General features: G+C 46.7%; 2 protein-coding genes across 2 annotated transcripts; both read right to left on the bottom strand.

Moving 5' to 3' along the window:
* Positions 1 to 2,482: 2,482 nt before the first annotated feature.
* SERPINA11 (serpin family A member 11) lies at positions 2,483 to 13,685 on the bottom strand. Its single transcript, XM_067735675.1, has 5 exons — positions 13,598 to 13,685; positions 9,675 to 10,320; positions 8,242 to 8,515; positions 5,301 to 5,448; positions 2,483 to 2,827 (listed from the first exon to the last, which is right to left on the bottom strand). Exons 2-5 carry the CDS (start codon positions 10,315 to 10,317, stop codon positions 2,624 to 2,626), a joined length of 1,269 nt encoding a protein of 422 aa, XP_067591776.1. The 5' UTR covers positions 10,318 to 10,320; positions 13,598 to 13,685; the 3' UTR covers positions 2,483 to 2,623.
* A 4,007-nt stretch (positions 13,686 to 17,692) lies between these two features.
* On the bottom strand, positions 17,693 to 25,506 carry LOC137223560 (uterine milk protein-like). Its single transcript, XM_067735548.1, has 4 exons — positions 24,870 to 25,506; positions 21,811 to 22,078; positions 19,949 to 20,096; positions 17,693 to 17,899 (listed from the first exon to the last, which is right to left on the bottom strand). The coding sequence occupies exons 1-4, from the start codon at positions 25,504 to 25,506 to the stop codon at positions 17,693 to 17,695; spliced, it is 1,260 nt and encodes a 419-aa protein (XP_067591649.1).
* Positions 25,507 to 26,048: the final 542 nt, after the last annotated feature.

Below are 26,048 nucleotides of genomic sequence, written 5' to 3'. Positions count from 1 at the left end.
AAGCTTAAGTAGGAGTCTAGAAAACACCCTCTCCTACTTGGACAACTTTAAAGCTCTCAGCTCTGTTCCTGGATGGAATGAAGGGAGAACATTTATGCCCATTTTCGTGGACTCTGTGATGCTCATGGAAACTTGAGGTAGGGTGACAGTGGCTTTAATGCTATTTTCCCCACAGGGTCCTGTGTATTCGTGTAGGTTGTACCTGGCCAGGGGCTTAGTTGCATGTTCAAAGCCTATTTACCTCCTTTGACCCAGGGGCAAAAGAAGTGTAGCTGGGACTCTCTGGCATGGCAGAAATTGTTCAAGACCCACCAAAGAGAATCACAAGAGCTTTAAAAATATACATTTTAGGTAGCTGTTGACTTACCTTGAAAATTATCAGGTTCTTCATGAACTTAGGTTACCAGGGAGGAAGTGTTGGTGGCAGGGATAGATTGGGAGTTTGGGATTGACATGTATACACTGTTGTACTTAAAATAGATAACCAACAAGGACCTACTGTATAGCACAGGGAACTCTGCTCAGTATTCTTGAATAACCAAAATGGGAAAAGAATTCGAAAAAGAATAGATACATGTATATGTATAGCTGAGTCACTTTGCTGTACACCTGAAACTAACACTACATTTTTAATCAATTATACTCCAATATAAAATGAAAATTAAAAAAAGAAAATGATCGGGTTCTTCTAGATGGTTAAAAGTTCAGTTTGAAGTATAAATACATATGGAATCTCCACTTGGGGAGAAATTTACTCAATTCACAGATGACTGAAAGTGACAGCTTAAGATGGAAAGGAAGAAACAACTCAGTGAATGACACTAACAATAATGTTTCTAGAGAAAACCTGCAGGCTGTCATCCACGTGTGCCTCTACAGTCTCAGCCCTGATCCCTGGGCCAGCGGTTCCCTCTGGGCGCCACAGTGCTGTCACGGTGAATGTCCCTGTCACAGCAAATGTCCCTGCAGCAAGAGCAATCTTGCCCTCCAGATGGAATCTTTCATGCCTGGGCAAAGTCCCTGAAGGCTCGCCATCTACACCTTCGGGTTCTGAGGATGTGCTCCCTATATGGTTTCACTGGGAGGGTTCACATCTGGCACCTGGACCAGTGGCCACCTGGGGGATTTGGACATTCCCTAGAGCTGAGCTATGCTCCGTGAGAATAAAGGACAGCCCTGAGGGCTGGGGCAACCAAAAGAATAGGGTGGAGATGAACAAATGTTCATTGAGCACCTATGGTTTACCAGGTGCTTAATGCTTCACATTCGTGACCTCATTTGATTTTCACAATTCTGTAACTTAGGTTTTATGTTTTCTATTCTTCAGAAGAGACTGAGGCACAGCGGGATCAAGCATCATGTCCAAGGTTGGCTGACCAGTGGGAGGTGGCAAGAATTCACTAGTGTCCGGAAGTCTGCCTCAATGCTGGCATCCAAAGCCTCCAACCCTTTACCTCCAAATCCCTCTCCAGCGTGACCTTCCACTGTGACCCTACATGAACTTTCTGTTGCTGCGAAACTGGTTTTCTCTTCTTAGAACATACATTTTTCTTTCTTTGCCCCGGTGGCCTTTGCCCATAGTATGTCTCTTCCACCCTCTCCGGGACTATCTTACCCTCCCTTTATTTAAGGCTTCCCTTGTTTTCAAGACCCAACTCGAGTCTTGCCTCCTTTGGGTGGGCATGGGGGAGTTCTACCACTTGCAATTTTTGGTACAGCTTCTTCCTAGACATGCACCACACACAGCCACCCTCTAGGTCTCGACACTGACTTCATCATGGGGATGTATTGTCACATGTATGGTACATACATGCAGCTAAGATGGCATTTCTGAGTTTCCCCACCACTTCCAGATTGATGCCTTTTTAAGACTGGGGGGCACACTTGTGGGAGTAGGACTTCTGACCTCTAAACAATGCATCATTGCCTCTGAATACTGCCCCCGCATTCATCCCACTGACCAAGATTGTGCGTTAAGCCCACTGTCTCACCAGGCCATGTCAACCCTTCCACTTTCTTTGATCTTGGGGTTGTCCTTGGGCGTTTGACTTCCGTTTCTGGATTGGCCCATTATTGCATTGACCTATCCTCACATCCCTTTCTTTTCATAGAACATGTCTTAGAGTCCCTGCCCTGGCTTCAATCTCCTCTCAAGGTGAACTAACTCCTGACATCGAGGCAATGACGTTTCAGGACGACCTCACTTTGCTGCATAGCCAAGATTGGCCACTATGAAGTGAGAGACTCGCTTATTCCTCCTGATATCCTTTGTGCCTTTTCCTAGGACCCAAAAGACACTCAGGAAAGACCAGCAGTGGCGGGAGAAGTGGTGGACGTCTCTGAGGAGACCATAATCGGAGGCTGTTCTCACCTCCAAATTTCTAACCACAGTTGACACTAGATTGGAGGAGATTGTAGAGTGAATGACTGACCGCTGCTCTGCGTGCTCACCCCCCACCCCCGTAAGCATTGCCCCTCACTGTTCACAGAACCCAAGGCCAACTTTATTAGCATTTTTGCACACTGATTAAATGGTCCTCAGAGCAACCCTGAGATGCAGGTTGGCGCTGGCCTTCCTGTTTTTCAGGGAGGTGACAGGACACCTCCTGGCCTCCTACCACCGTCACCCCGCAGCTGGGTTGACGACTTTTCCCAGGAAGAGTAGGCTCTGGGTGGTCACCTCCCAAAACAGCACCAGGAAAGGTCGGTTGAAATGGGCGTGTGGGGCCGACGTTGCGTTCAGAGATTGGGGCTGGGAGAGGAGGCCGGAGGCCACACCTGCCTCTGTTCCCCGCTCACTCACGTCCACTGCCGCCTTGTGTGACACCTAGAAGGAGAGAAGAGGGGCAGAGACAGCATCAGGGCAGGGTGTTTCCAGGGGCTGATGCCACCTCACACGGCACGAGGGAGATGGAAGCGGAGTCACCCCGTTCAGGTCCCGCCTTCCCAGGCAGCACTCCAACCTTTATTTCATTTCCCGCCCCGTCCCGGTTTCTCCGCCTCCATCATTTCCTGGGGAGTCACCCTGACTGTGCTGTTTGTTCTTTGAAGGGGAGACAGATGGGCCTGAACAGGGCTGAAGGCTACCTGAGCATGCACCAGGCTGCAAAAACCCAACAGCGACTTTTAGGGGCATTTCCCAAGCACCTGGCTGCACGTGGCACAGACCCAAGGACATTTTCTGTCATTTTCTGTTACGAGCTGCATTTGCCCTCTCTTAGCCTCAGTTTTCTCATCTTTAAAATAGCTTGCTCACCTAATTGGCTTTATTTATTTATTTTTTATTGGAGTATAGTTGCTTTACAATATTGTGTTAGTTTATACCATACAACAAAGTGAATCAGCCATATGTATACATATATCCCAATTAGATTAGGAGCTCCAAAAAAAAAGCACTCGCATTTTAGAGATATGATGAAAGGTGCTCCCAGCTGAAAAAAGATTTGCAGTTTAGAATGTTGCAATTGATGGATCAAGGTCCTGATTTGATAGGGCAAGTATGATTATAAATTAAAGAAACTTTTTAAAAATGGTTCTGAAGAACCTAGGGGCAGGACAGGAATAAAGACGCAGACGTAGAGAATGGACTTGAGGACACGGGGAGGGGGAAGGGTAAGCTGAGACGAAGTGAGAGAGTGGCATGGACATATATACACTACCAAATGTAAAACAGATAGCTAGTGGGAAGCAGCCGCATAGCACAGGGAGATCACCTTGGTGCTTTGTGACCACCTAGAGGGGTGGGATAGGGAGGGTGGGAGGGAGGGAGACGCAAGAGGGAGGAGATATGGGGCCATGTGTATATGTATAGCTGATTCACTTTGTTACACAGCAGAAAGTAACACACCATTGTAAAGCAGTTATACTCCAATAAATATGTTAAAATATAAAATTTAAAAAAAAGAAATTTTTTTTTAAAAACATGAAAAGAAAAATGGATTGCTCAGCCTGAATCAATGGTTTTCAAAATAAGCTCAGTGAAACGAGGTTGTGTGATGTGCCGAGCCCTCCACTGGGCTCCATGAAAAGAATTCTGTTTTTTTAAAACCTCATTTTCACACAACTCCTTAGGAAGAATTCTGAGGCTTTAACTAAAAAAAGTTGAAAAACATTGGTGTTCACAGTCTCTTTCATTTCCATAAAGGTCTGTGAAGAGATAAATCTAACATCTGAGGTCACTGTGGAAGAAATTCTGTAAAAAACTAAACTATTTCCTTTCCTTTTTGTTTACCTTCTCCACAGAGGGTGCACATGCGCATACACACACACACACGCGCGCGCACACACACACACACACACACACACACACACACACACAAGACCACATCCCTGTTCCTTGGTTTCACATTCCAAATCTCAGCTGGTCTTTCCCAAATAAAAGAGAGTAAACTTTCCTTATGAAATTTCTAATAAAGACCCAACTGATAATGACTCTATCTTAGGAAGATGATGGAAGAACAGAGAAGTGTCTTTTATTGCCTTCCCTCCTGTGGAAAATTGCATTATTATTCTCAAGTATGAACTCTCCCTTCCTGTAGGGTCTCATCAGCCCTCGCCCATGCCTTGTGGCTTACAGTACCTCCTGCAGGAGAACATGAGCCCACCCCATTGACGGTGGTCTTGACTGTGGGACTTGCTTTAGCCAATGACTTGTGAGTGGCCTTGACAGAGACCACACGTAAGGAGAAGTGTTAAGAGATATAGCACATTATCTCTGCTTTTTTCCCACTGCTATAAGAATGGTATGTCCCAAATAGGAGCTTCTCCTTTGACCTACATTCTAGAAGGAAGAAAACATGAGAAGTAGATCTGTAGCCAGATGGTAGTGACACACCTCTGACATGTCATATGGCCAGGTAATAAATCTCTGTGATGATAAGGCACTGAGATTTGGGGATCATTTGTTATTGCAGCAAAACTGATGGATATACTTTCTGTTCATGCCCACTACTCTCTACAGCTATAACAAAGGCAGATAGAGTCTCACTACCTGCCCTCGGAGGAAGTTTAAGGGATAAAAACAAAGCTAGTCCCACACCTGGGGAAACTCTGGCTCTGTGGATGACCCTGAATGTGTGTCTACTCTATTCAAGACTCCATCCTTGCTTTGAAGAATATAAAGGTCTAGAAGAAGAGGGTGGGGATGGAAAGGGAGATGCTTATGAAAAGAAGCCTTAAAGATTGTGATATTAAAAAGCCAGAATAGAAAAAAGGGGGAACTTGACTTTCAAATGCACCTCATGTCAGAGGAGAAAAGACACCCCACCTCTGCCAACACACATCCACACTCACCACCTTACCCTGGAGATAGTTCTGTTGAGCTGCCCAGTGATTCCTGAGAAGTCAGCTTCTAAGTTGAATAAGCTGGTGAGACCAATATGGGGGAGTATCTCTTCCAGGTTATATGTTCCAGAAATGGAAAACCTTGGCAAATGCAAATCCAACAGGCTGGGGAGAGAATCAGACGGAGAAGCACTGCTGTCTCGTTATCTGTGCTGCTTTTGACATGTCTGGGGGCAGCCTGAGCTTTGGGAAGGAGATGTGCTTCTCAGAGTGTGGGAACCAGTCTTCTCATGACACTACCTGGTATGCCAGGACATTCCACAACCCAGAGCTTCCTTCTCTTCAGACCTCACAGAGAGTCTGTGTCTGGATCTGAGAAGACTCCTGGCATAGCCATGGGTCTTCATCTTTGTCACATTTCTGGAGGGCTTTCTAGGTGCCAGACATTGGATTACAAGCCTTCACTGATGGAAGCCATGTAATAACCATGGACGTTAAGTACGGTTAACATTATCCCACCTCCATATCCAATTCATCAGCAAGCTCTGTTGGCTCAGATTCTGAACTATATCCTAAATCCATCTACTGGCAACCCCCTAATAGAAAGTACACCATCTCTCATCTGTCTGAGCTTCACGGCCTGTTGAAGAGCTGATGAGAGATCATGCATGTACAGTGTGGGCACAAATCAATAGACTAACTCTCCCTCCTGTTATTGTCATGCCTTTGCCATCAGATTGCCATATTCCTTGTGCTACATTCACAAGTTTCTTGTGACCCATAGAAAAGCTGTCCCTTTCTTCCTGGGATTATTCTCCTCTGGAATTATTGTCTGACAGTTGCCATGACACCCGCAAGCTTGCTTATTTAATAGCCAGCTTGGAAACTCCTGCCTCGAATGAATTCAGATTAGAGATGCTAACTCAGGTTAGAGCATCTTTACCGGTTTAACTCCTGGGCCAATATGAGGGTCCTGATGTCTAACTGAAATGGGAGGTAGTTGGAAGTCAGGGATTGAATGGCGAAAAAAAGGAAACAAATGTGGACAACAGAAAACAGGGCTTACTTGACATAATTTTTTCACAGGTAGAACTTGGAGAGTAGGCCCTACCATGGAGGGGGCTTTGAGTACAGTCTAGCTGAGGGGTGTCTGTTAGAGAGCCCAACGCAGAGTAGGTGTTCAATCAGTGTAAATGAAGAAATGGGGTTACCAGGAAGCATGATTCCTCTGAAAAAACTCATCTTTCTCACAGCTGAATGGAGGGAAACCTGGCAGCCTGAATTTTCCATGTCTGAAAGCCCATTCAAATGCTGCCATGATATTGTAACTCTCGGGCTCAAGAAATGGTATCAGGGAGCATCTGAGGTTTAGAAAAATAACTTGGATTGGCTTTGATTTTTGAAGGTCTAAGTGGGAGGTCAAAAGAGACCCTTCCTAAGGGAAAACCTACTGGTCTAGAAGATCCTATAGTATTTCCTCCTGTGATGGGGGAAGGGGCAGGTTCGCTCCAAGGGAGCTTAGGAATATGGGGCTGGAATCAGAAACTGACCAGAGCTATGTAGATTCACAGACAACAGGAATAATACTTTAAATCCTGGCTTCTGTTCTTGACCTGTATCTCTTTTATTTGGTACTTGAATCTCTACCCCCAAACAAAACACCCTTTCTCTATCCTTGATACCTCAATGTCACTGGGGTGCTGAGAGAAGGCTCCCGTGGACATGCAGGTGACTGATGCCTACCAGTTGGTGATGGTGGATTAAAGACAGCCATCAAGATGTTTAGTCTGTATGCCCCCCGTCCCTTGAATCTGGTGGGTTCTGTGAATGATCTGATCAATAGAATATGGCAGAAATGACACTGGCAAATTTCTGAGCCCAGGCCTTAAGAGAGTGGGAGCCTTCACTTCCTGCCTTTTAGAACGCTCCTTCTTGGGGCCCTGAACTGTCATATAACAATATCAACTGTGCTGAGCTGCTGTGCAGAAGCTCAAGCTAGCCTCATGGACATGCTGCATGGAGAGAGAGAGAGGTGCCTGCTCGGCCCTTAGCCCAGCCAGCCGGCCAGCCCAGCCTCCAGACATCTGAGTGGAGGAGTCTTCAATATTCCCCCCCTGGCCACCATCTGACTCCATCCTTGAGAGACCCAAGTGAGAACCACCCAGCTGAGCCCAGTCCACCACAGAACTGAGAGAGATACCAGATGGGTTTTTTTTCAAGCCATTCCATTTTGGGGTGGTTTGTTATCCAACAAGAGGTAATTAGAACTTGAGGCCAGATTTTATCCCAGAGTGCCCCATAAAGGAAGATACACTTCAAGAATGGGTAGCTGGAGTATGGGGTCTAGGGAAATCAGAAAAGGCTAAAACCACTGTGAGAAAAACCACAAACCAAAAAGCAAGTGAGATGGAAGGGGGTATGTAGAGATTCCCCCAAACTGGCAATTGGCATTTTGATTTTTACAATGTTTTTCTTGGTATTTAATTTTTTTAAGAAATGTTTTAATTAAAACAGAGGCACTCTTAAGAAATACCCACTGTTCTGTGGGGGTCATAATTATTCTTAATAATTGTCCTTGATCTGATTTGTTGCCTACACTTAACTGCCTTCTGGTAGTAAATTATTATTTGGAGAAAAAGAGAAGAGCAAAGGTAGAAAGATGTCTGGGAGGGGATAAGAATGATTAATGCCTGGTGAGCACTTCTTCTGCACCAGGTACCAATTTCATATTCTATACATATTAACTCGATTAATCCTCCAACCAACCAATGTGGTGGTTATCATGGCCCCATTTTACATGTGAGGAAATTCAAGGCCCGAAGAGCAAGAATTGCCCAAGACCACGCAGTTGGTTAGCTGGTAGGGCAGTGAGCCAAGCCAGGACTTAGGGTCTTGCAACTGGAGCTGATCAAGGCCTGCTCGAGTTCTTGAACAAAGTCCTTGCACTCTGGCACTTACCTGGGGAGGAGCAGTTGCTCCCATTTCCTCAGGGTCTCTGGCTGCAGGGCAGCCTCTACCTGAGCCATCTTTCCCGGGTCAGGGAGGATCAGCAGGGCCAGGGCGTTTCCACTGTATTCCATCTGGAGGACGGTGCAGGCCACCTCCTGGTCGTAGAGGAACCTGTGCATTTCCTTTTGGTGCATCATGGGGATGCGGAGAGAGGTCCTCTCATCCACAAAGAAGCTCTCTTGCTTCGGGGTCTGGTAGCGATTCAAAGGATGCTTCCACTTGGCTTGGAACACAAAACCCACGAAACCATGAGAACACACTCTAGGAGAGCAAGTCTAGGCAGACATGCACTAAGCCACACTGGTTAGAGATGCACAATCTGTCACAGTCTTGTCCCCGTGTGTAGTATCTCGTCTCTTTCTACTTATCATCTCCACTGACAACCACCTCCTGACAGCACCGATCTTGGTGACAGGGAGAGGGGGCTGGTTCATCCTGTCCCTCACGCCCACTTCCAAGTGACCAAGTACTGCTGATTCTGCCTCCAAAGCCACACCTTGATTTGAGACCACCGTCTTACTTTGAACCATCTCACTAAGCTAACTTGTCTCTGTTCTTCCACCCTTATTCTCATTTCCCAAATTGTAGCCAGACTGAACTTTCTACAACAGGTATGTCACTGCACTGCTTTGAACGTTTTGGTGATTTGGGGATCCTAAGATAAAGTCTAGGGTTCTCAACACAGCCCCTGATTACTTTTTTTATTACAACTCTCAGCACTCCCACCTAGGCATTCCACTATTGTGTTCTATGCTCCAGTCCAACGAAATTTGTTTCTTGAAAGTCAATGGTAGCTCTTTTCCTTGGACCTTTCCTCACCTTTGGAGAATCAAAGATGATTCAGACTCAGACCGTAATGGTTGAACCCATGGATGTGAGGGATACACACCAACCCTAGGATAGCAATAGCCTCCGGGGAGGGATGAAAGGAGGAAAATGGGACCAAGGGATGATTAAAAAGGAATTGAACTGTATCTGCAATATTACATTTTTTTAAAAAAATTAAAATCTGAAGTAAATAGTAAAAATGTTAATATTTGCTAATTCTTGGTGGGAGGGAGTGCACGGTGGATTCGATGTCATTCTCTGCATATCTCTATAGGTTTGAAATAGGCAATAATATAAAAAATAAAATATTTCTCTAAAAAATGAAGTATTAATAGAAAAGTGAGATTGAGTGTCAGTGGTATTAAAAATCAGGATAAAACTAGAATAGGAAAAACATGGCAAGAGAAATCAAATATTGATAAATTAAGAAGTAGCCCTATAAGAACACTATTTAAATATACAGAGGCAACTTTCAGAAGAAACAGCTACAGGCTTCTAGATAGGTGCCTTTTAGGGGCAGGGCTGGGGATGGAGGAGCCGGAGGTAGCCCTCACCTTTGAAGAACATGTAATTCAAGAGAACCATGAGCGTGTCTTGGGTGAGCTCCTCCAGGAAGTCCACGACCTGCCCATACGTTTGCTTCTTCACGAAGTCATTTATCTGCCTCCTAGTTGTATTAGAGTCCGTGAAATTGACAGAAAAAGCGAAAGCCCGGTACAGCTCCCTGATGTTGCCCAAAAAGTGCTGCTGAGGCTTCAGCTGCTTGTCCAGGAACAGGGAGTTGCCTACTTTCAGTTCAAGTTTGGGGCTGGGCAGGTCAAGGGTGTGGATGAGGCTCTGGAAGCCCCGGTGGATGTCAGCTTCTGGGATCTCCGTGAGGTTGAAGCCGAGACCTTCCAGGATCTGAGCTGGAGTGTCAGCTTGCGCCCCCAGAGAGAGCAGGGCCAGGGTGCTGGAGATGCTCACCGGGGAGAAGAAGATGTTTCCTGAGGTTTCTGCTGCCAGCTGCTTATATAGACGCAAAGCGAAGTTGGTAATGGTGGGTGTGATTTTGCGGTAGGCCGGGAGGGCTTCCGAGAGCTGGCCACGGGGAGCTTCAGGCACCCCCAGGCTCTTATCTCCGTGGGCAGGAAAGGGTTGCCAGTAGACAGAGGCCAGGATCCCCGCTCCCAGCAGCCACTGCCACGCTGGCCCCATCCTCTAAAAACAAGATGGTGAACACATCATTCTCCTTCATAAATAGCTTCACAGTGCTTCACACTTATATTCGTCAGGGAATTTACATTTACATTTACATTCGGCAAACCTCCCATCCAAACTGGATCCCATAGAGGTGTCAGGCGGGGTATTGTAGAGCAGGGGTCCCCAACCCCTGGGCCGCACAGCAAGAGGGGAGCGGCGGACAAGCAAGCAAAGCTTCATCTGCCACTCCCCATTGCCTGCGTTACCGCCTGGACCAACGCTCCACAAACTCCGTCCATGGAAAAATTGTCTTCCATGAAACCGGTACCTGGTGCCAAAAAGTTTGGGGACCGCTGCTACGGAGGGTGAGGCGGTGATGAGCCAGCGGGCTCCAGATGCTTTCCCCCAGGCTAGAGTCAGAGCAGCGGCCTCTTGTCTGCTTTACATATTGATTTGCCTGTAAGATTTTGCTGAGAAAAGGACTCTGGGCTATTAAAAATAGAACTTCTGTGGTCTTTTCTGCCTGCATTCCTCCCTGCATCTATCCTTCCTCCCTCTCTTCCTTCCTTCCTTCCTTCCTTCTTTTTCTTTTATCTTCCTCCTTTCCAGTCATTCTTTCAATCACTCGTTAACTTTCAAAGACTGGGGCAACCCTCAATACTATGGAACGAATGGTCAGGACACTGTGACACAAGTGATGTTGGGCTTCCCCTGCACCTAGGTGTTGCCAGTAACTAGAATCTTGCTGACTGGAGGGGAGAGGATGATGTGTGGAACTCCTGGGCCAGGCTTTCCCAGAAAGAGGAGTGCCCTCTACTTTTCTGGTCTCCATTTGCTGGAGTGTGGATGCGACGATCAGCCCTGGGGACCTTGCGGGTGGGCGCAGCTCATGAGGAATGAGGGGTGGCAAAGCTGCAGGATGGATGGAGCCTGAGGGTGGGGAAGAGACAAGAAAGATCTACTCTGTCTCCATCAAACCTGCTATTTCGAGTACCTCTTGTCACACGCAAGGGCTGAAACCTGTATCTTAGTTGATGGAGAATTTAAGGAAAGATATCTGTTAAATTGTAACCCCCATCCCACAAATTCATATGTTGAAGTCCTAATCCCCAGCATGTCAGAGTGTGATCTTGTTTGGAAATAGTGTCATTGAGATGTAACTAGTTAATATGAGGTTAATATGGGCCCTAATCTAATATGACTGGTGTTTTTATAAAAAGGGGAAATTGGACACAGATATACACACAAGGAGAAGGAGATGTAAACATGACGGCAGAAATCAATCAGGGTGATGCTCTACAAGCCACGGGACACCAAAGATTGCCAGCAAACCCCCAGCAGCAAAGAGAGAGGCCTGGAACAGACTGTCCCTCAGAACCTCAGAAGGAACCAGCCCTGCCAACGCCTTGATCTTGGACATCTAGTCCTCAGAGCTGTGAGAATCCGTTCCTGTTGTTTCAGCTGGGTGGAAGTTTGTTCTGGCAGCCCTAGGAAACAAATGCAGTAACTCCTGTGCTTTAAGTTATAAAATGTGCCACAAGAGCCTTCGTGTCACCCGAGGGGTTCAAAGTGCTTCAGGGTTGGGAGCGAAGCTCCAGCTCAAGGTGAAGCTGCAGTGTAGACAATGTGCTTGTCACACACACATCCCCACGTGCACACACTCGGACCCCCCCATCCCCCGCCTTGCTGTCCTCCGTAAGGAGTCTCGTCCCCTCACTCCCTTCAAAACTGACCCTTCTGTTGTCCCATTGCCACAGCGGCTGCCCACAGCTAATCACCCCATCCTTGTTGCTCATCTGTCCTGATAAATTTTGTGTCTTAATCAGCACCTTTAATACCTTTTGCCCAAACCAATGATCTCTGGGTCGCTTACATATTTTTGTAGATGATTTATAGCGCCTGGTGCTCTAAATACCCAACCAAACCTCCAAGGCCAGTTGTCAGGAGGGACGAATCTAGCCGCGTTATCGATTACGTTGAAACACATTTGCTGGTCAAAGTACTGCAGGCAGTTTCCCAATGCCACGTCCTACCCCCTCCAGCACAGCTTGCTGTAGGCCCGCTTAATTTCTGTTCATATTGGGAAGCAGAACAACTTAAAAATTGGTCTGCTCCTGGGGAAAATTAGAAGTACAGCTGTAATAAAACTATTTCCAGTTTATTCTTCTTACCCCAATGAACTCACCACCATTTTCTACTTACTGAACCCCCAGGATACCCAAATTTGCAGAGGATCTATTTCCCAGAGGACTGAATTGTAAGTCAGGGGGTCTGGGTTTGAATCAAGGCTCTGCAGTTAAATCACTGGGTGATACAATGTAGAGGAAGCTCTCTGAACTGCAGTGTGTTATTTGTAAAATGCAAATGACAATGCCTACCTCCTGGGGGTGGGGTTGCTTGTGGATTATAAGACGTAATATGTATATAGCACGTAGCACATAAGAAGTACGCAGTGTTAATTTTCACTCCTTTCTACTGAGGCTGGATATAGTTACACCCAATTTATTCCTTTATTCCTTTTCCAGAAAGATCCCAGAGGAAAATTAAGAACTCCATAATTAATTATAATATCCCTATTTATTATTTCTTTTATGGTAGGGATATTAGCTATATTGTATCATTGGTTCCCGGACAGATTTGTTCTTAAATGCAGGGGGAGGGACGTGTGTGAAGCGGGGATAGTATTTGGATCATCTCAAAGTCTGGAGAAGGAGGTGCTATTATTGGAGTTTAATGGGAGAGAGAAAACTCTCGAAATGCTAGAATAGTCACAGCCAAAGAAGAAGGGTCCGTCCCAAATGCCAGCAGTGCCCCAGTGGAGAAAAACTTGCTTAATTTCTTTAAATTGAATCCTTACGAGAACCTTAAGACCTTGGTAATATTATCCCTGGAGAGAAACACCTATTAAGGAGAGAAACACTTATTAAGTGGCAGGGGCATGATTCAAATTCCAGACCAGGCCCCTGCATCATCACCCTTTCATATAATAGAGTTTCCAGTAAAGTTGCTGAAACAACTTTATCATTTTGTTTTGGGTTGTATTGTTCCGTTTTCTTGTCTAACTTTTTGAGGAATACTGGGAATTTCTCAAAAAATTTAAAGGCCAAGCTATCCATAAAATGTTATTTAAAACCTGAAGTTCCTACTTCAAGCCTTAGAAGGAGTACATCATCACTTTTTTCCTTTAGGGGACTCAGTTCTCCCATTTATTCTGCCAAAGTGAGAGAGAGAGAGAGAGAGAGAGAGAGAGAGCTGCCACCCCGGCCTGCATTTCAGACACAAGCGTGGTACTCACAGCAAGGTCCCTGGGCTGGGGGCCCTGGGTCTTCAGCGCTGCATCACCTCCTACCCACAGGAAAATAGTGTTTGAAGGTCATGGCAGCCTAGTCAATATTTGTCAGGTCAATTCCTGGAACCGGTATGAAAACAGGAAGTGACCTTTTCTTCAAAGTTTCTGCCCTGCCAGCCTGTCCTACAAAGTGAATTGTGACTCTGGACCCAGCTTGGTTTGAGGACGTTCTCATGTTGGAGGTGGCAGCAGGGGGTCGTGATGCGGAGGCTGCTGATGCATTACCTGTGTTTGGTGTATTCCAGGCAGTTTTCTTTATGAACCACTCTCACAATAGTAATGTGAAATGTTAACTATACCTACAGTGGTGATCATTTCACAGTATCTGTAAGTCAAACCATCGTGCTGTATACCTTTAACTTATACAGTGATGGATGTCAATTATTTCTCAGTAAAACTGGGACCATTAAAGAATGCGAGAGGCATGATTCTCTCTGCTTTACAAATGGGAAGCTGAGGCCCAGCGAGGTCAGTAACTCGTTCGCTCAGTAAGTGGGTGGTGGAGGCGTCCATCCTCAGAAGACAGATCTGACCCCCCGGCCGAGGCCTTCACTACAACACTAAACCGTTCCGGTATTTTACTGATGCTTTAATAAATATGATCCATGTACAGGAAAAAAAAGACTGGAAGGAAATTCAGAGAATAGAGCAAAATCTTCTCTCCCGCCATATCAAAAGCTTTGTAAAGTGGGATCATTGATTTTTTTTTTTTTTTTTTTTTTTGCAGTACGCGGGCCTCTCACTGTTGTGGGATCCTCCCGGACCGGGGCACGAACCCGTGTCCCCTGCATCGGCAGGCGGACTCTCAACCACTGCACCACCAGGGAAGCCCGGTCATTGATTTTTGTTTACTTAAGATCTAGAACCAAGCGTGGAACTAAATGAATATTTTTTATGAGTGAGTCTTTTGGTGATGGAATTGGGTAATCTTTATGTTCTTTGTAGATTTTCGTCTTCTCTTAATTTCTCAAAAAGAGCATGTATTTTATTTTTAACAAAAAACAATAAAACATTGTTAAAAAGTAGAATTATTTAATTGTACATGTAAAGCAAAATAAAAGCTCATTCAGGTCGGCACAGTGGTTCCAATCAAAAGGCACTTTTAAAACATAAAGGCTCCTAGGATATTGAATCTGTTGCTATGATAGGGTGGGGCTGGAGGTACCTCTGGCCTGTCTGGTGTGCTGAAGCCCCAGATGGAGAGCAGAAGGTACTCACAGTAGGATCCAACAGGTGTGTGCTGGAAAGGTGAAAGCCAAGGACACTTTGGCCAGGCACTGATGGAGTCTGGTACACCCACTGATGTTTGAGACGCTACCCCTGGGTCTAGAACAGTGCCGAGAACTTTCTGGGTGCTTTATAAAGACACATTTGCAGTATGAATAAACAAAAAATTGAAGTACACGGCCAGAGTTCCTTTCTCACCTAAGAGGAATCCAGTTCACTCTTGGCTTGCACATAAATTACTTGGCTGTTTACAATCGTGTGTCACATGCTAGGGAAGAAGAAACGATCCCGGGAGACCCACGTTTTGGAATCGATTACAGACCCCGCCACAGTAGAGACCCTCACAGAGCTGTGGTGGGAATGAAACGTTTGTACGTGGGCAACGTTTATGCAAGGCCTGGCCCAGAGCAAGGAGAGAGAGAGAGATTTTAAGGAATTGGTTCACGCACGTGATTATGGAGGGTGGCAAGTCCAAAGTCTACAGAGTAGCCTGTCAGCCTGGAGACCCAAGAAGAGTGGACGTTGCAGGTCAAGTCCTAAGGCTGCCTGCTGGTAGAATTCCTTCGTGTTCAGGGGAGGTCAGTCTTTGTTCTATTCAGGCCTTCAACTTATGGAAGGCAGTCTGCTTTACCCAAAGCCCACCAATTTAAATGTTAATCATTCCCCTAAACACCCTCAGCAAAACATCCGGAAGAATGTTCGACCACGTATGTGGGCACTGTGGCCCAGGCAAGTTGACATAAAATTAACTATCACACATGTCATGTGTTAGTAGGAAAGAGGATTGAGTACCACCTTCTTGGGTTGCTTGGTTTCCTTCCTGGAGTGCAAACCTTTGACCTTGATGCATGGATACCTCCCCTGTGTGTCCAATCTCAGAGGCAAAGGGCAGGAAAATGTGCCCTTACACATATGAAAGTAAACTCCTCTCACCGTCAACCTTGGAATCACACCAGCTCACTGCTGCAGTCATAGAAAAAGCCTACCCTGGCCTCTAGTGAAGACACCGCATCTGTGGCACCAAAGTTTGTGAGATGGTACAGTTTGCCATGAGCTTGGGCAGGTGGGCTTGGTTAAGTCTGCAGAGTTGACCTGGGTGCCGACTGCTTCTCAGTCGTTTCCCGGGCTTTTTCCTATATATGCCAATAATCTTCTTGTTTCACGTGCCACTGCCTACCTCCCTTTAGCGTGTGGGTCAGTGGACCCTCAATATCCTCCATGGATACCCTCTACTAAATGGGTCCAGGCCCTCAACATCCTCACGAGCACCTTCCCCTTCTGCTTCTGCTGTGGATCTGCTTGGAGATAAGACATACACAAGCATGGATCTCTAGCCCTTCCTCCCTCTGGTTATGCTGTTGACTCACTTCTTGCACGTTTTCTAGAACAATCCACTTTACTGTTCCTCTCTCGAGTTAGCTTCCTTATTGAGCTACTTCTCCAAGCTGCTCTTGTGGCCCATACCCAGGCCTCTCCTTTCTTGGAGCTTGGGTTGTAAGTGGTGATGCAAGTGACAAGCTTGGGTGTTTTCTTGGGTGTTTGAGCATCCTTGTTAAAGGAATGAAAGTTTTAGCCCTGAAGTGACTCCTTTGGTAGTGGATGGAGTTCCTTCAGGGTCACATTGTTCCCAGAAGAGAATACTTGGGTTGTGTCCTAAACCCCACCACAGAGGAACTTTTGTGGTTTGGGGTGACCAGCCCTCTCTCATCCAATCCAAGGCTCCTGGGTCTAATTGTGGGCCCCCAGGTAGCTCTGCCTTGGTCATGTCATTGCATGGCTCTGCAGTCAGTCCCCCCTGCCCCATCTTTGGCCTCCAATCTCATTCCTGGCCTTGTGTTTTCAGCACTGAGCCTGGGCTCTCTACCAGAAGAGTTTTATTTCACCCTCTGTCCTAGTTTGCTGCAGTTACTGCTCTGAACTAGCCCACCCAGGCAAGGTCCCGCCTCTTGGGTATCACTCTTGGGTCAGCCTCTTTGGCCAGTGTCTTTGCCAGCTGTGCCCATGGCCTCTGGATCTGACTTCCCTAGTCAAATGTCTGGTTTCCATCAGACTCCATGATCCCTCCCATATGTCCAAGGCAAGTCATGGCCAGCCAGCTAGTTCCCAAGTCCCAGCCTTTCAAACACACACACACACACACACACACACACACACACACACACACACACACACAATCCTGTTTTCCCCTCATCAGTTTTAGTTCGTTTCCAGTAGGGGGCAATAATAACTCCCTCATAGAGGGTTGTTGTAAAGATGAAAAGAGACTAGAGCATGGGGCAGAGAAGATGCTGCCAACATATCTGGGATCCTCTGCTTCTCCAGGTATCCCCATTTCCCCCTGGAGCGGGTGAACACATGGAAGCCCACCGAGGTGTCTGTGGGTACCAACCCTCTTCCCAGCCTCCTCTCTGCTGTGGGACATGCCTCTGCCCGCAGCTGCCTGGGGGAGTTAGTACAGCTCCTCTTGTACAGATGAGACGACAGGCTCTGATTGCCAGCTGGACAGGAAGCAAGGCTGATGAGACAGCCACTGACGGAAACAGCTCCCCCGCACCTGCTCACCCCCCTCAGAATTGCTTCCATGCCTATGTCAGTCTTCTTCCAGGACAGAAGGTGCCCCAGCCAAATGTGTCTGGCAGGCCCTCAACCTGCTTCTTATCTTGCTCTGTTCTTGGACAGAAGACCAGCAATGGCCCTCCCCACTCCATTCCCAGACCACACTTGTCAGTCTCAGCATTTTGATGCACAGGGTGGTGAATTGTATTCATTTTATTCATGACCAGCTAAGTTCCTGTGCAGCACAGCCTGGCCCCTCTACTCAGTTTTGGGGTTTAAGACTTTGCCCACAAAGAGGTCTCTTTGAGTCATCTGATCCTCCACAAACAGCAAGAAGGGTCTATTGAACTTCACGACCACAGGGACCTCCTTCGTGTCCACGGGGACCTTCCACACGTCCACGTCCTTGGCTGCATCCGTGATTAAGCCATGCTCGCTCACCTCTATCTCAGCTTGATGCACGGCCTGGGAGAGACAGTTTCCTTCTCAGCTCTGGGAATGAACTCACCTGGCTGGCTGGAGAGCAAGGCGGGGCGGTGTGCCCAACTATCTCCTGTGGTCAAGATCAGGGAGGCAGCTTCCCTCCATGGCCGATGGCAGGTGGAGGAAAGCTGACTTCCATTCCTAGAAAACCACCCTCAGCTCCCAGCAGCTGGGTTCACCATTGAAGGCCAGACGTCCCCGAGTGGGGTTGATACTAGGGTTGGTAATTGTTGAGTTCAGACATTTTCAGCGCAGGACAGACAGCTCAAGGTGTTAACAGGTTTAAAAGGGAGGAAAGGGGAATAAAACACAGAGGAAGGCTGGGTGGTCTGTAGGCTTAGAAAAAAATCCCATAGAACGACTGAGAGATAGTCATTTCCAACACTTTCAAGAAGAATGTGATAAAATCTACTAGGGGGCTAGTTCTTCTTGTCTCCATCCATGCAAGGACAATTTAACCTCTGTGTAAAAGTGCTTGTGCCGGAACATGCACGTTGGCCTCCCTGATCTGCAAGAGGCCCTGCTGGGGAACGTGGCCATGACATTGCTTGCATGACTGGTGATGGATTCAACATCTCTCAAACCCAGCCCAACAACCAGCACTCAGTGCACACCTGCTGGGTGGGTTCTGTTTGAATTGGACACGGTAAGTAGTGCTTACACCCACTGGGCCACGGGAAGCACGGCATCCCCTCGGGGTCCCAACCCTGGGAACTCCATCCAGTGTCTGTGAGTGACAGGTTCATCATCTCCCAATTAAAGAACAGGACCCCTGCCCTGTCCCGACCCCCAAGGTCATTGGGAGACTCGAGCAAGAGAAACCATGAAAAAGTGCTTCGTAATTTGTCAGGGGCTGTATCACGGGGAGGGATTGTGTTTGCTATTTTTGTCCTGGGCAAAGTCCTCAAAGTATCCTGGCCCCTATGGCGGCCACATAGCAGCCAGCCAGTTAGTGACCTTGGTGGAGTCATTGGAGGGCAGCCCCTGTGCCCACCGGGATGGGTAAAACTATCTCATAAATAAATGTTCCCCGGCATCTGGAGGTCTAACTGGCACCTCAAGTTTAGAGAGCCAGTCTCTGTCTGCTCCCCCAAACCACTCCTGCTCCATCTTTCCTGCCTCAGGCATTGGCTCCATCGTTTCCCAGGCTCCAGCTTACAAGCCCGACTCTTCCCTCCCTGCTCCCCAGCTCTGTCTTCAAAAGGCACACAGAGCCTTCTCACCACAGCTAACCCTCCCTCGAAGGCCCCATCCATCCTCCATTACCTCTCACCTGGGTTACCCTCCAAACTTCCTAATGGGTCCCCCTCTTCCTCCAGGGCCATTGCCTGTTCTCCGCGCGGCAAGAAGTGGTCTTTTGTAAAGCATATGTCAGCTCATGTCAGCTTCGGTGGTCTCCCATGTCAGTCAGAATAAACCCCCGTCCTGTCCAGGGCCTGGGACACCTACATGACCTGGCCCTGCCTGACTTCTGCCCTCACTTCCTACCAGGCTCCATCTTACTCAGCACTCTAACTGCCTGGGCCTTCTTGGGGTTCCTCAGAAATTTCAAGTTCACATTCCCTTAGGATACACTTGCTCTCTTTGTCTGGAACACACGTCCCCAGGTATTTGCTCCCTTCTCTCTCCTGCCCTTCATTCAGGCCTTGGCATAAAGGCCAACCCAGGCCTTCTCAAGCCTGCTCACTGCACCCCAGCATGCCGTTCCCAGTTTCTCTGCTTTCCTTTCTTCACAGGAAGTATCACTGGGGGACGTAATACATATCTGTCTGTTGGTGTGCTCACTGCCTACCCCGTGAATAGAATGGAACGGCTACGAGAGTAAGGTGTTGTCTGGCTGGCTCACGACAATGAGTGCCTCAGTGCCTCCAGTGCTTGATGCAATTACTTTTGAGTGAGTGAATGACGAAAGAACCCCCAAAGCCCAGGGACCCAGTCAGATAAGAGTTATAACTGTTGTATAAAAAAAAAAAGTTTCTCAATCAGGACTGTGGTGGATAAAACAGAGACTCTAGAAATTGCCCCACTCACCTCCAAAATAGATAGAGAAGACTTCTTTGTGATGCTCTGGGTGGCCGCTGTTGTAGTAGGCGCATCTTTGACGTCAATCTTGGGAAGCAGATGTTTTAAGTTTATCTTGGAGGAGATCTTGAACTTGGGCAAAACTAAGTGCACCAATCTGTTGAGAATGAAAACGACAAGGAAGCTGAACAATGTCCCTCTCCTGGGGTCTAGGGGAAGCACCTTGCTTAGGCTGAAAGACCTCTTCCGAGTGAAAAGGTAACAGAAGTGTTTGTTCTGAAGTGCTGGGTTGGGGAGAGATTAAAGATGCTGGGGTATGAGCTGCAATGTTGAATTTCCAAGCAAACTGCTTACTCAAAATATGCCTTGCTATTCAAATGATTCCCTTCACAGGCTCTCTATGCAAGAGAAGATGAGGGTCAGCCCAAGAGCATCCAGCCCTGAGTCCCTCCAACCCTTCTGGAAACAGGGGTTTAAATTGGGCAATGACCCTACATGTGGTGAGGGAGATGGAGGGCATGAGGTCCCCATGCTGCAGGTGGAGCAGAAGGAGTTTCCACAGGAGAGGAAGCTCCAGCCTGGATGAGAAGCTTTCGAACAGAGAGGACTCTTCCCTCTATAGACCAGCCACTCTATGACTAAGGGAGAGTATCAGAGTGCATAGCACCAGCCCTCCCACCCAACATTTTAGACTATGTCAGTGCGGTGTTGAGCTTCTGATGGGCTAGCAACCCGTTCAGTTGGGTCTCCCTACTGCTGTACCCCCTCTGTCCCAACCTGGAACGTTGTGGTAGGCACAACCATGGCAGAAGATGGCAGACGCCCTCTGCCGTGGCCCTCAACTGTAGGAGTAAACGCTGTTGAGAGATTTCTTCCCAATCTACACACTTACTGCCTGAAGACTGTCTCCCCAACCCTGCCGCTCAGATCAGTGGGCCATTGAAAATCATGATTTCACTATTTAATTTACCCACATTTGATGGGACCTTGGTGAATAGCATACCCAAGCTCGGTTAGTTCAATGCTCCCTTCCAGGCATATGCAGTGGGAATCGAAAGATACTCAGTTCAGTGTGGGGCGGAGCATTTGATTGAATGAAAGAGAGCCATGCCTGTCTACAGTGGTCTCAGCTTGAAATTTACCTGCGTAGGCTCCTCCCCTGACCGTCATAACTAATTAAGAGCCCTAATTAATACTTCACAACTGAATTGGCCGATGTCACCCTACTCATTATCTCCTTAGCTTTTACTACAGTTTGAAATTGTGTATTTGTTAGTTGACTTTCTACCTCTTCCACCAGACTGAAAATTCCACGATAGTAGGGAAGTGTTTGGCTAACCATTATATTCCCAGCACCAAGCAGTTTCTCGCATACAATAGGTGCTCAGAAAATATTTTTTGGGTGAGTGGATCACGGGCTAACATGTGTGTGAAAAGCTGGTTTGCTGAGCTAGAGAGGTTAGAAGCAAGGACTAGTGACACCAAGAGAGATGGGGCTCTGGGTGCCCTTGTAGTCCCTTGTTCCAATCCCTCATGAGACCCGGCTGTGTATATTCCCTGGGGTTCCATGAAATTCCCATGTATCTTTCCAATAAATTCCTCTCTTTACCCATCCTGAGCTTGTATGAAGTGGGTTTCTGATGCTGTACATGTGACAAAAAGAACCATAATTAACAGTTTAAGGGGCTTCTGGCTGGTAAGGGGACTCAGGCTGCTATTCTTTCTGTTTGGTTTGTTTCATTTTCTACAAATATGCTAGGAAATAACCAGATGCCAAACTCCCCCCCCCGCCACAATAAGGCTTTTACATAGAGGAAGTGAGGGTTGAGCAAAAATGCAATGCAATAGCATGTCCCTCCTGAACAGGATACCTGAAGTCACTGGCTTTCTGGAGTCTAGGTCGCTTAGCAGTTATCTCTTTTAGAGCCAAGTGGAACTGTCCTGCATCTGGGAGCACAAGAATGAGGGACACATTTCCTTTGTAAGGCATCTTCACCATCGTAGCAAGCAGCTCCTCGGAGCGGCTGTAAACCATCCGTTCTGTCTTCCTCATCATGTCCACCTGCACCTTGGTGTTTTCATTCACGAAGAAGTCCTCCTTCTGCGTGAGGTTGCTCTGAAAAGCTCTTTCCCAAATGCCTGGGGGAATCAGGAAGGAAAAAGTCAAAGAGTGATCTGGCGGAAAATCATCACCACCCCCAGGTTCCGGGACCCCAGAGGTCATCAGCTTGGGAAGGAAGCAGTCTATTGTTGGTGATACCTTGACCATAGTGAACAGAATATTTAAAATTCTAGACTGGTGCAAAGGAAAGAAAAGCTAACACACGATTTTCAAAGATATTCACCATAGAATTTCTTTAAATCTGTATTTCTCAAAGGATGTTTACCAAAATACCTGCCTCTGGAACTATTACACCAAGAAAGGATTCTGTCATCAAATAATTTAGGAAACATTGACCACAGCAACCCTTCTTTGAAAACTCCCACTGCATTTGAGTGTATTAAGAGTTCAAAGAAGTCCTATGGTAAAGAAATCTGTTTAAAATTTATGTAACTTATTCCAGGAGGGAAACTTTTCATCAGAAAGACACACAGCTGCACATACATGCACACCCCTGCGTGAAATCCTACTTTAGCTAATGCACTTCCCCAGTGGATTTTAAAAAAGATTCAAGGTACACACCAGTTAAAAAATGCATGTCACCCAGAGTGACGGCCATCTAGTTTGGTCTGGAAAATCTCTACAAGTGTTAGCCTTGCTTCTGATTCTATAGCCAGGCTTACGGTCCTCTCTGTTCTGTTTTTACGACTTGCCTTCTAAAGTGTGATATAGATAAAGCTTTTAAGAGGGAATCATGCCCGAGAGTTCTCTGAAGCATCCAGAGACTTGATCCCTCCAAGATCATTTGTGGAGCACTTTCTATGTCCCAGGCACCTAGTCTGGAACTGTGAGTCCAAATATGAATAATGGTCCCAGTAGCCTGAGCAAGCATCCTGTGCTGGGAAGCATTGTTTTTACGAACATTTCCTTCACTTATTATGTAAAGAACAAACAATCTGCATGTCCTGGTAGGAACCCTGTTTAATCCACAACAGGTTATCCATTGACTCATTCAAATCTGAAATTTCTTGAGCTCAAAAAATGTGCCAGGTACCATACTAAGAACTGAGGTTATAGCAGTGAATAAAACAGAGGACCTGTGTCCTCATGGAGTTTACTTTCTAAGGGGGATACAGAGAGAAAAGCAATCCACCACTGTAAATGGTTAAAAGTGTGATGAGCATTAGGAAAGATGCAAGTAAAGAGCTGAGTGCTAGCATGGAAGCACTTCCTCTGAAAGACCAGGGAAGGCCTTCTTGAGGAGGGAGCATTGAGGCTGAGGTTTAAAAGAAGAGGGTGTTCCATCTGGCAAAGAAGGGGAGGAAGAACATTCCTAGGGAAGGAACATCATGGACTAAGACAGGAAAAAGCAGGATGCATTTAAGGAAGAAGGGAAGGTCTTTGTGGGCAAAGCATAACAATGAGAGGGATAGTGATGGGGAGACACTGGAGGGATCAGCAGGGCTCAAACAGCTGGGTCTGGGTGGGATTGCATTCCAAGTTCATCAGGACGCTATGGAAGGGCTTCAGATGGGGGAATGATGTGATTTATGTTTTAAGAAAATTGTTCTGGTCTTTTAATGGAGAAGGGATTGGAGGCATGAACGAATGGAAACATAGTAATTAGACAGCTGGGGCAAGTCATCTAGGCAAGAGATAGTGGTGGCCTTGGCTACAAATGTGGTAGACCAGATGGTGAGAAGCGAACACACTCCAGATCAGCTCTGCAGGCAGAATCCATGGGACTTACTGTGTTCTTGAATCTGGAGGCTGGAGGGGAGCTTTTGTCAGGAGAAGGTGGGTGAATGGCATTGTGATTCTCTGAGGCGAGCAGATGCTGGGCGTGGTTGGGGGGATTGTGTTCGAGGGTCTGTGAAACATCTCCAAAGAGATGTCAGTAGGCAGATGAGCATTAGAGTCTGGATCTCAGAAGAGGTGGTCCAGGCTGCATCTAGAGTGCAGGGAACAGTCCGAGTACAGATGGTGTTTGAGGTCGTGAGCTCAGGTGAGGCAGGAGACAGTTGTAGAAGTCAGAAGAGGAGAAACCAGCCAAGGAGACAAAAGAGGCATGAGCTATGGGGTAAGAGGAAAGTGGAGGGAGTCCTTGGGCAGGGAGGATGGAAAGGGATCTGCCCTGAGGAAGGGGAGGGGACAAGCACTCCCTCACTGTGACCAGAGGGGAGAGTGAGACGAGAGGTGTGTGAGCCTTGGGCAGCACATGGAGGACATCCTGTCAGAACTGCTTTCTTGTCCCTATTCGGGCAGGAGGCAAGGCCATTGACTGAGAGTCCATGGCGGAAGGAGACTGGTAATGCTAAGTGGAGGAAGAGGGTATAAATAGATGCCAGTGAGCGGTAACTCTGAGCCCACCTGAAGAAACAAGGGCCACGTCAAGATCTGTGACCTGGAATTTAAACTGCTAGTTTAGACACCTGGTGTGTGATCCTGAATTCAACAATGAACAAAACTTCAAAAAGCATCTCATCTCACGCTGATCTGACCTTACAAAACAAGTGAATTAGCCAATGCTCATGCCTCTGCAAAAAGATTTCTTTTTCCCTTTTTTACCAGCAAGAGTCATTGCCTTTTTACTCCAAAATATCTTAAGCACGGCAAACAAGATGACTGAGAAGATTAAGAGGAGAAATACTGAAAAATGCTAGACAACACAATGATATCAAAGTCCATTTAAAAAGTTTTGGATCTACTGGTTTCTGGGAAAATGGGATATACTGACAAAATTTTTTTTTTTCCTGACTTAAATCTTTTAGGAAACACAAGGGCAAAAGTTTACCCCAAATGAGAATTCATGCATTTAATAAACCTCACCTTTGAAGAGAACATAGTTGACAAGACATAGGAGAGTCTGAGGGTCCAGGTGGGTGATTAAGTCTTTGATTTTCTTATGTATCTTTTCAGCCACATAGTGATTGATGGCCTTCTTGGCTTTTTCTGTATCTTTAAGGTCAATCGTCTGGATGTCCACTTCATGTACTCTGTCTATCTGCTGCAGAAACATCTTGTTGATCTTCCTGTTGTTATCGATAAAGAGAACGTCCTTGTGCTTCAGTTGCTCTTGCTTCACTAGCTCATTCCACGTCTGGGCAAGATGCTTGTCCTTGTCTAACACTTGGATTTTTCTGAGGTCAAGTCCCAGGTCCTCAATGAGGTTGGTGCGCGTTGTGGATTTGATCCCCAGGGAGAGGGTGACCAGGGCGATGGAGATGGCCACAGGGGAGAAGATGATATTCTTTCTGGGATCCTCAATTATCAAAGCCTTGAACAATTCTTGGGCAAACGCCTTATGGCCAGCTTCCGTCTTCTGGGAGAGAGATGGAATTTTCTTTAATAAGACTAAGTTGATATTCTTTTGGGAGTCTTGCTGCTTTTCACAGAAGATGCTATTAAAAAGGCCACAGAGGATAAGGACCAGAGACAGCACAAGATGTATTTTCCTGTGAGACATTTCTGCAACAATCCAGAGCTGTTATTGGAAGGAAGAGGTATACGGGTGAATATTCTATGGAACGTGTTCTCAATGCTGAGGGTATTGAAAAAGGCTCATTCTTACCTGGGTGCAGTTCACCTGGGTGGGGTTGCTATTTGTCCTTAATTGAAGGATCCTAGCTAAGTCTAACAAGGAAAGTCTAATGAGTATTCTGGAACATGACTTCAGACAAATTAAAGGTAAGTGACCTGATTAACAGGGATTCAGTTCTGCCCCTAGCCTACGCTGCAAGTGGGTCTTCTCCATCCACACTGGGGTTTCTTTATCCTTTTTGCTTGCTCTTCTTCTTTTTTTTTTTAATACAGAGGTCATGACAAAAATCCTGAAAAGTGTGGAAAGGAAAGAAACAAGAGGAGAGAGAGAGAACAGATTGCAGATTCAAACATCTGCAGAGATCTGGCCAGAAATACCCACGTGGAAAGACAGCAAGTGTAATGCAATAAGGTGTGCTGGGGACTGTGGAAAATGGGTCATCGTGGCCAGGCTGAAGAGGCAGATGT

Source organism: Pseudorca crassidens, chromosome 1 (assembly GCF_039906515.1).
Source record: "Pseudorca crassidens isolate mPseCra1 chromosome 1, mPseCra1.hap1, whole genome shotgun sequence".
Classification (NCBI taxonomy): Eukaryota; Metazoa; Chordata; class Mammalia; order Artiodactyla; family Delphinidae; genus Pseudorca; species Pseudorca crassidens.
This window is presented reverse-complemented; position numbering and strand designations above follow the sequence as displayed.

Bases quoted from the DNA above. Each gene is read 5' to 3' on its own strand.
- LOC137223560 (XM_067735548.1), bottom strand. From the start codon at position 25,506: ATGTCTCACAGGAAAATACATCTTGTGCTGTCTCTGGTCCTTATCCTC. The intron at 22,079-24,869 runs GTGAGGTTTATT...TGATTCCCCCAG, and splicing joins CAACTATGTTCTCTTCAAAG to GCATTTGGGAAAGAGCTTTT. The intron at 20,097-21,810 runs GTATCCTGTTCA...CATTCTCAACAG, and splicing joins CAGAAAGCCAGTGACTTCAG to ATTGGTGCACTTAGTTTTGC.
- SERPINA11 (XM_067735675.1), bottom strand. From the start codon at position 10,317: ATGGGGCCAGCGTGGCAGTGGCTGCTGGGAGCGGGGATCCTGGCCTCT. The intron at 8,516-9,674 runs GTGAGGGCTACC...TTGTGTTCCAAG, and splicing joins GAATTACATGTTCTTCAAAG to CCAAGTGGAAGCATCCTTTG. The intron at 5,449-8,241 runs GTAAGTGCCAGA...TTCTCTCCCCAG, and splicing joins GAGCAACTGCTCCTCCCCAG to CCTGTTGGATTTGCATTTGC.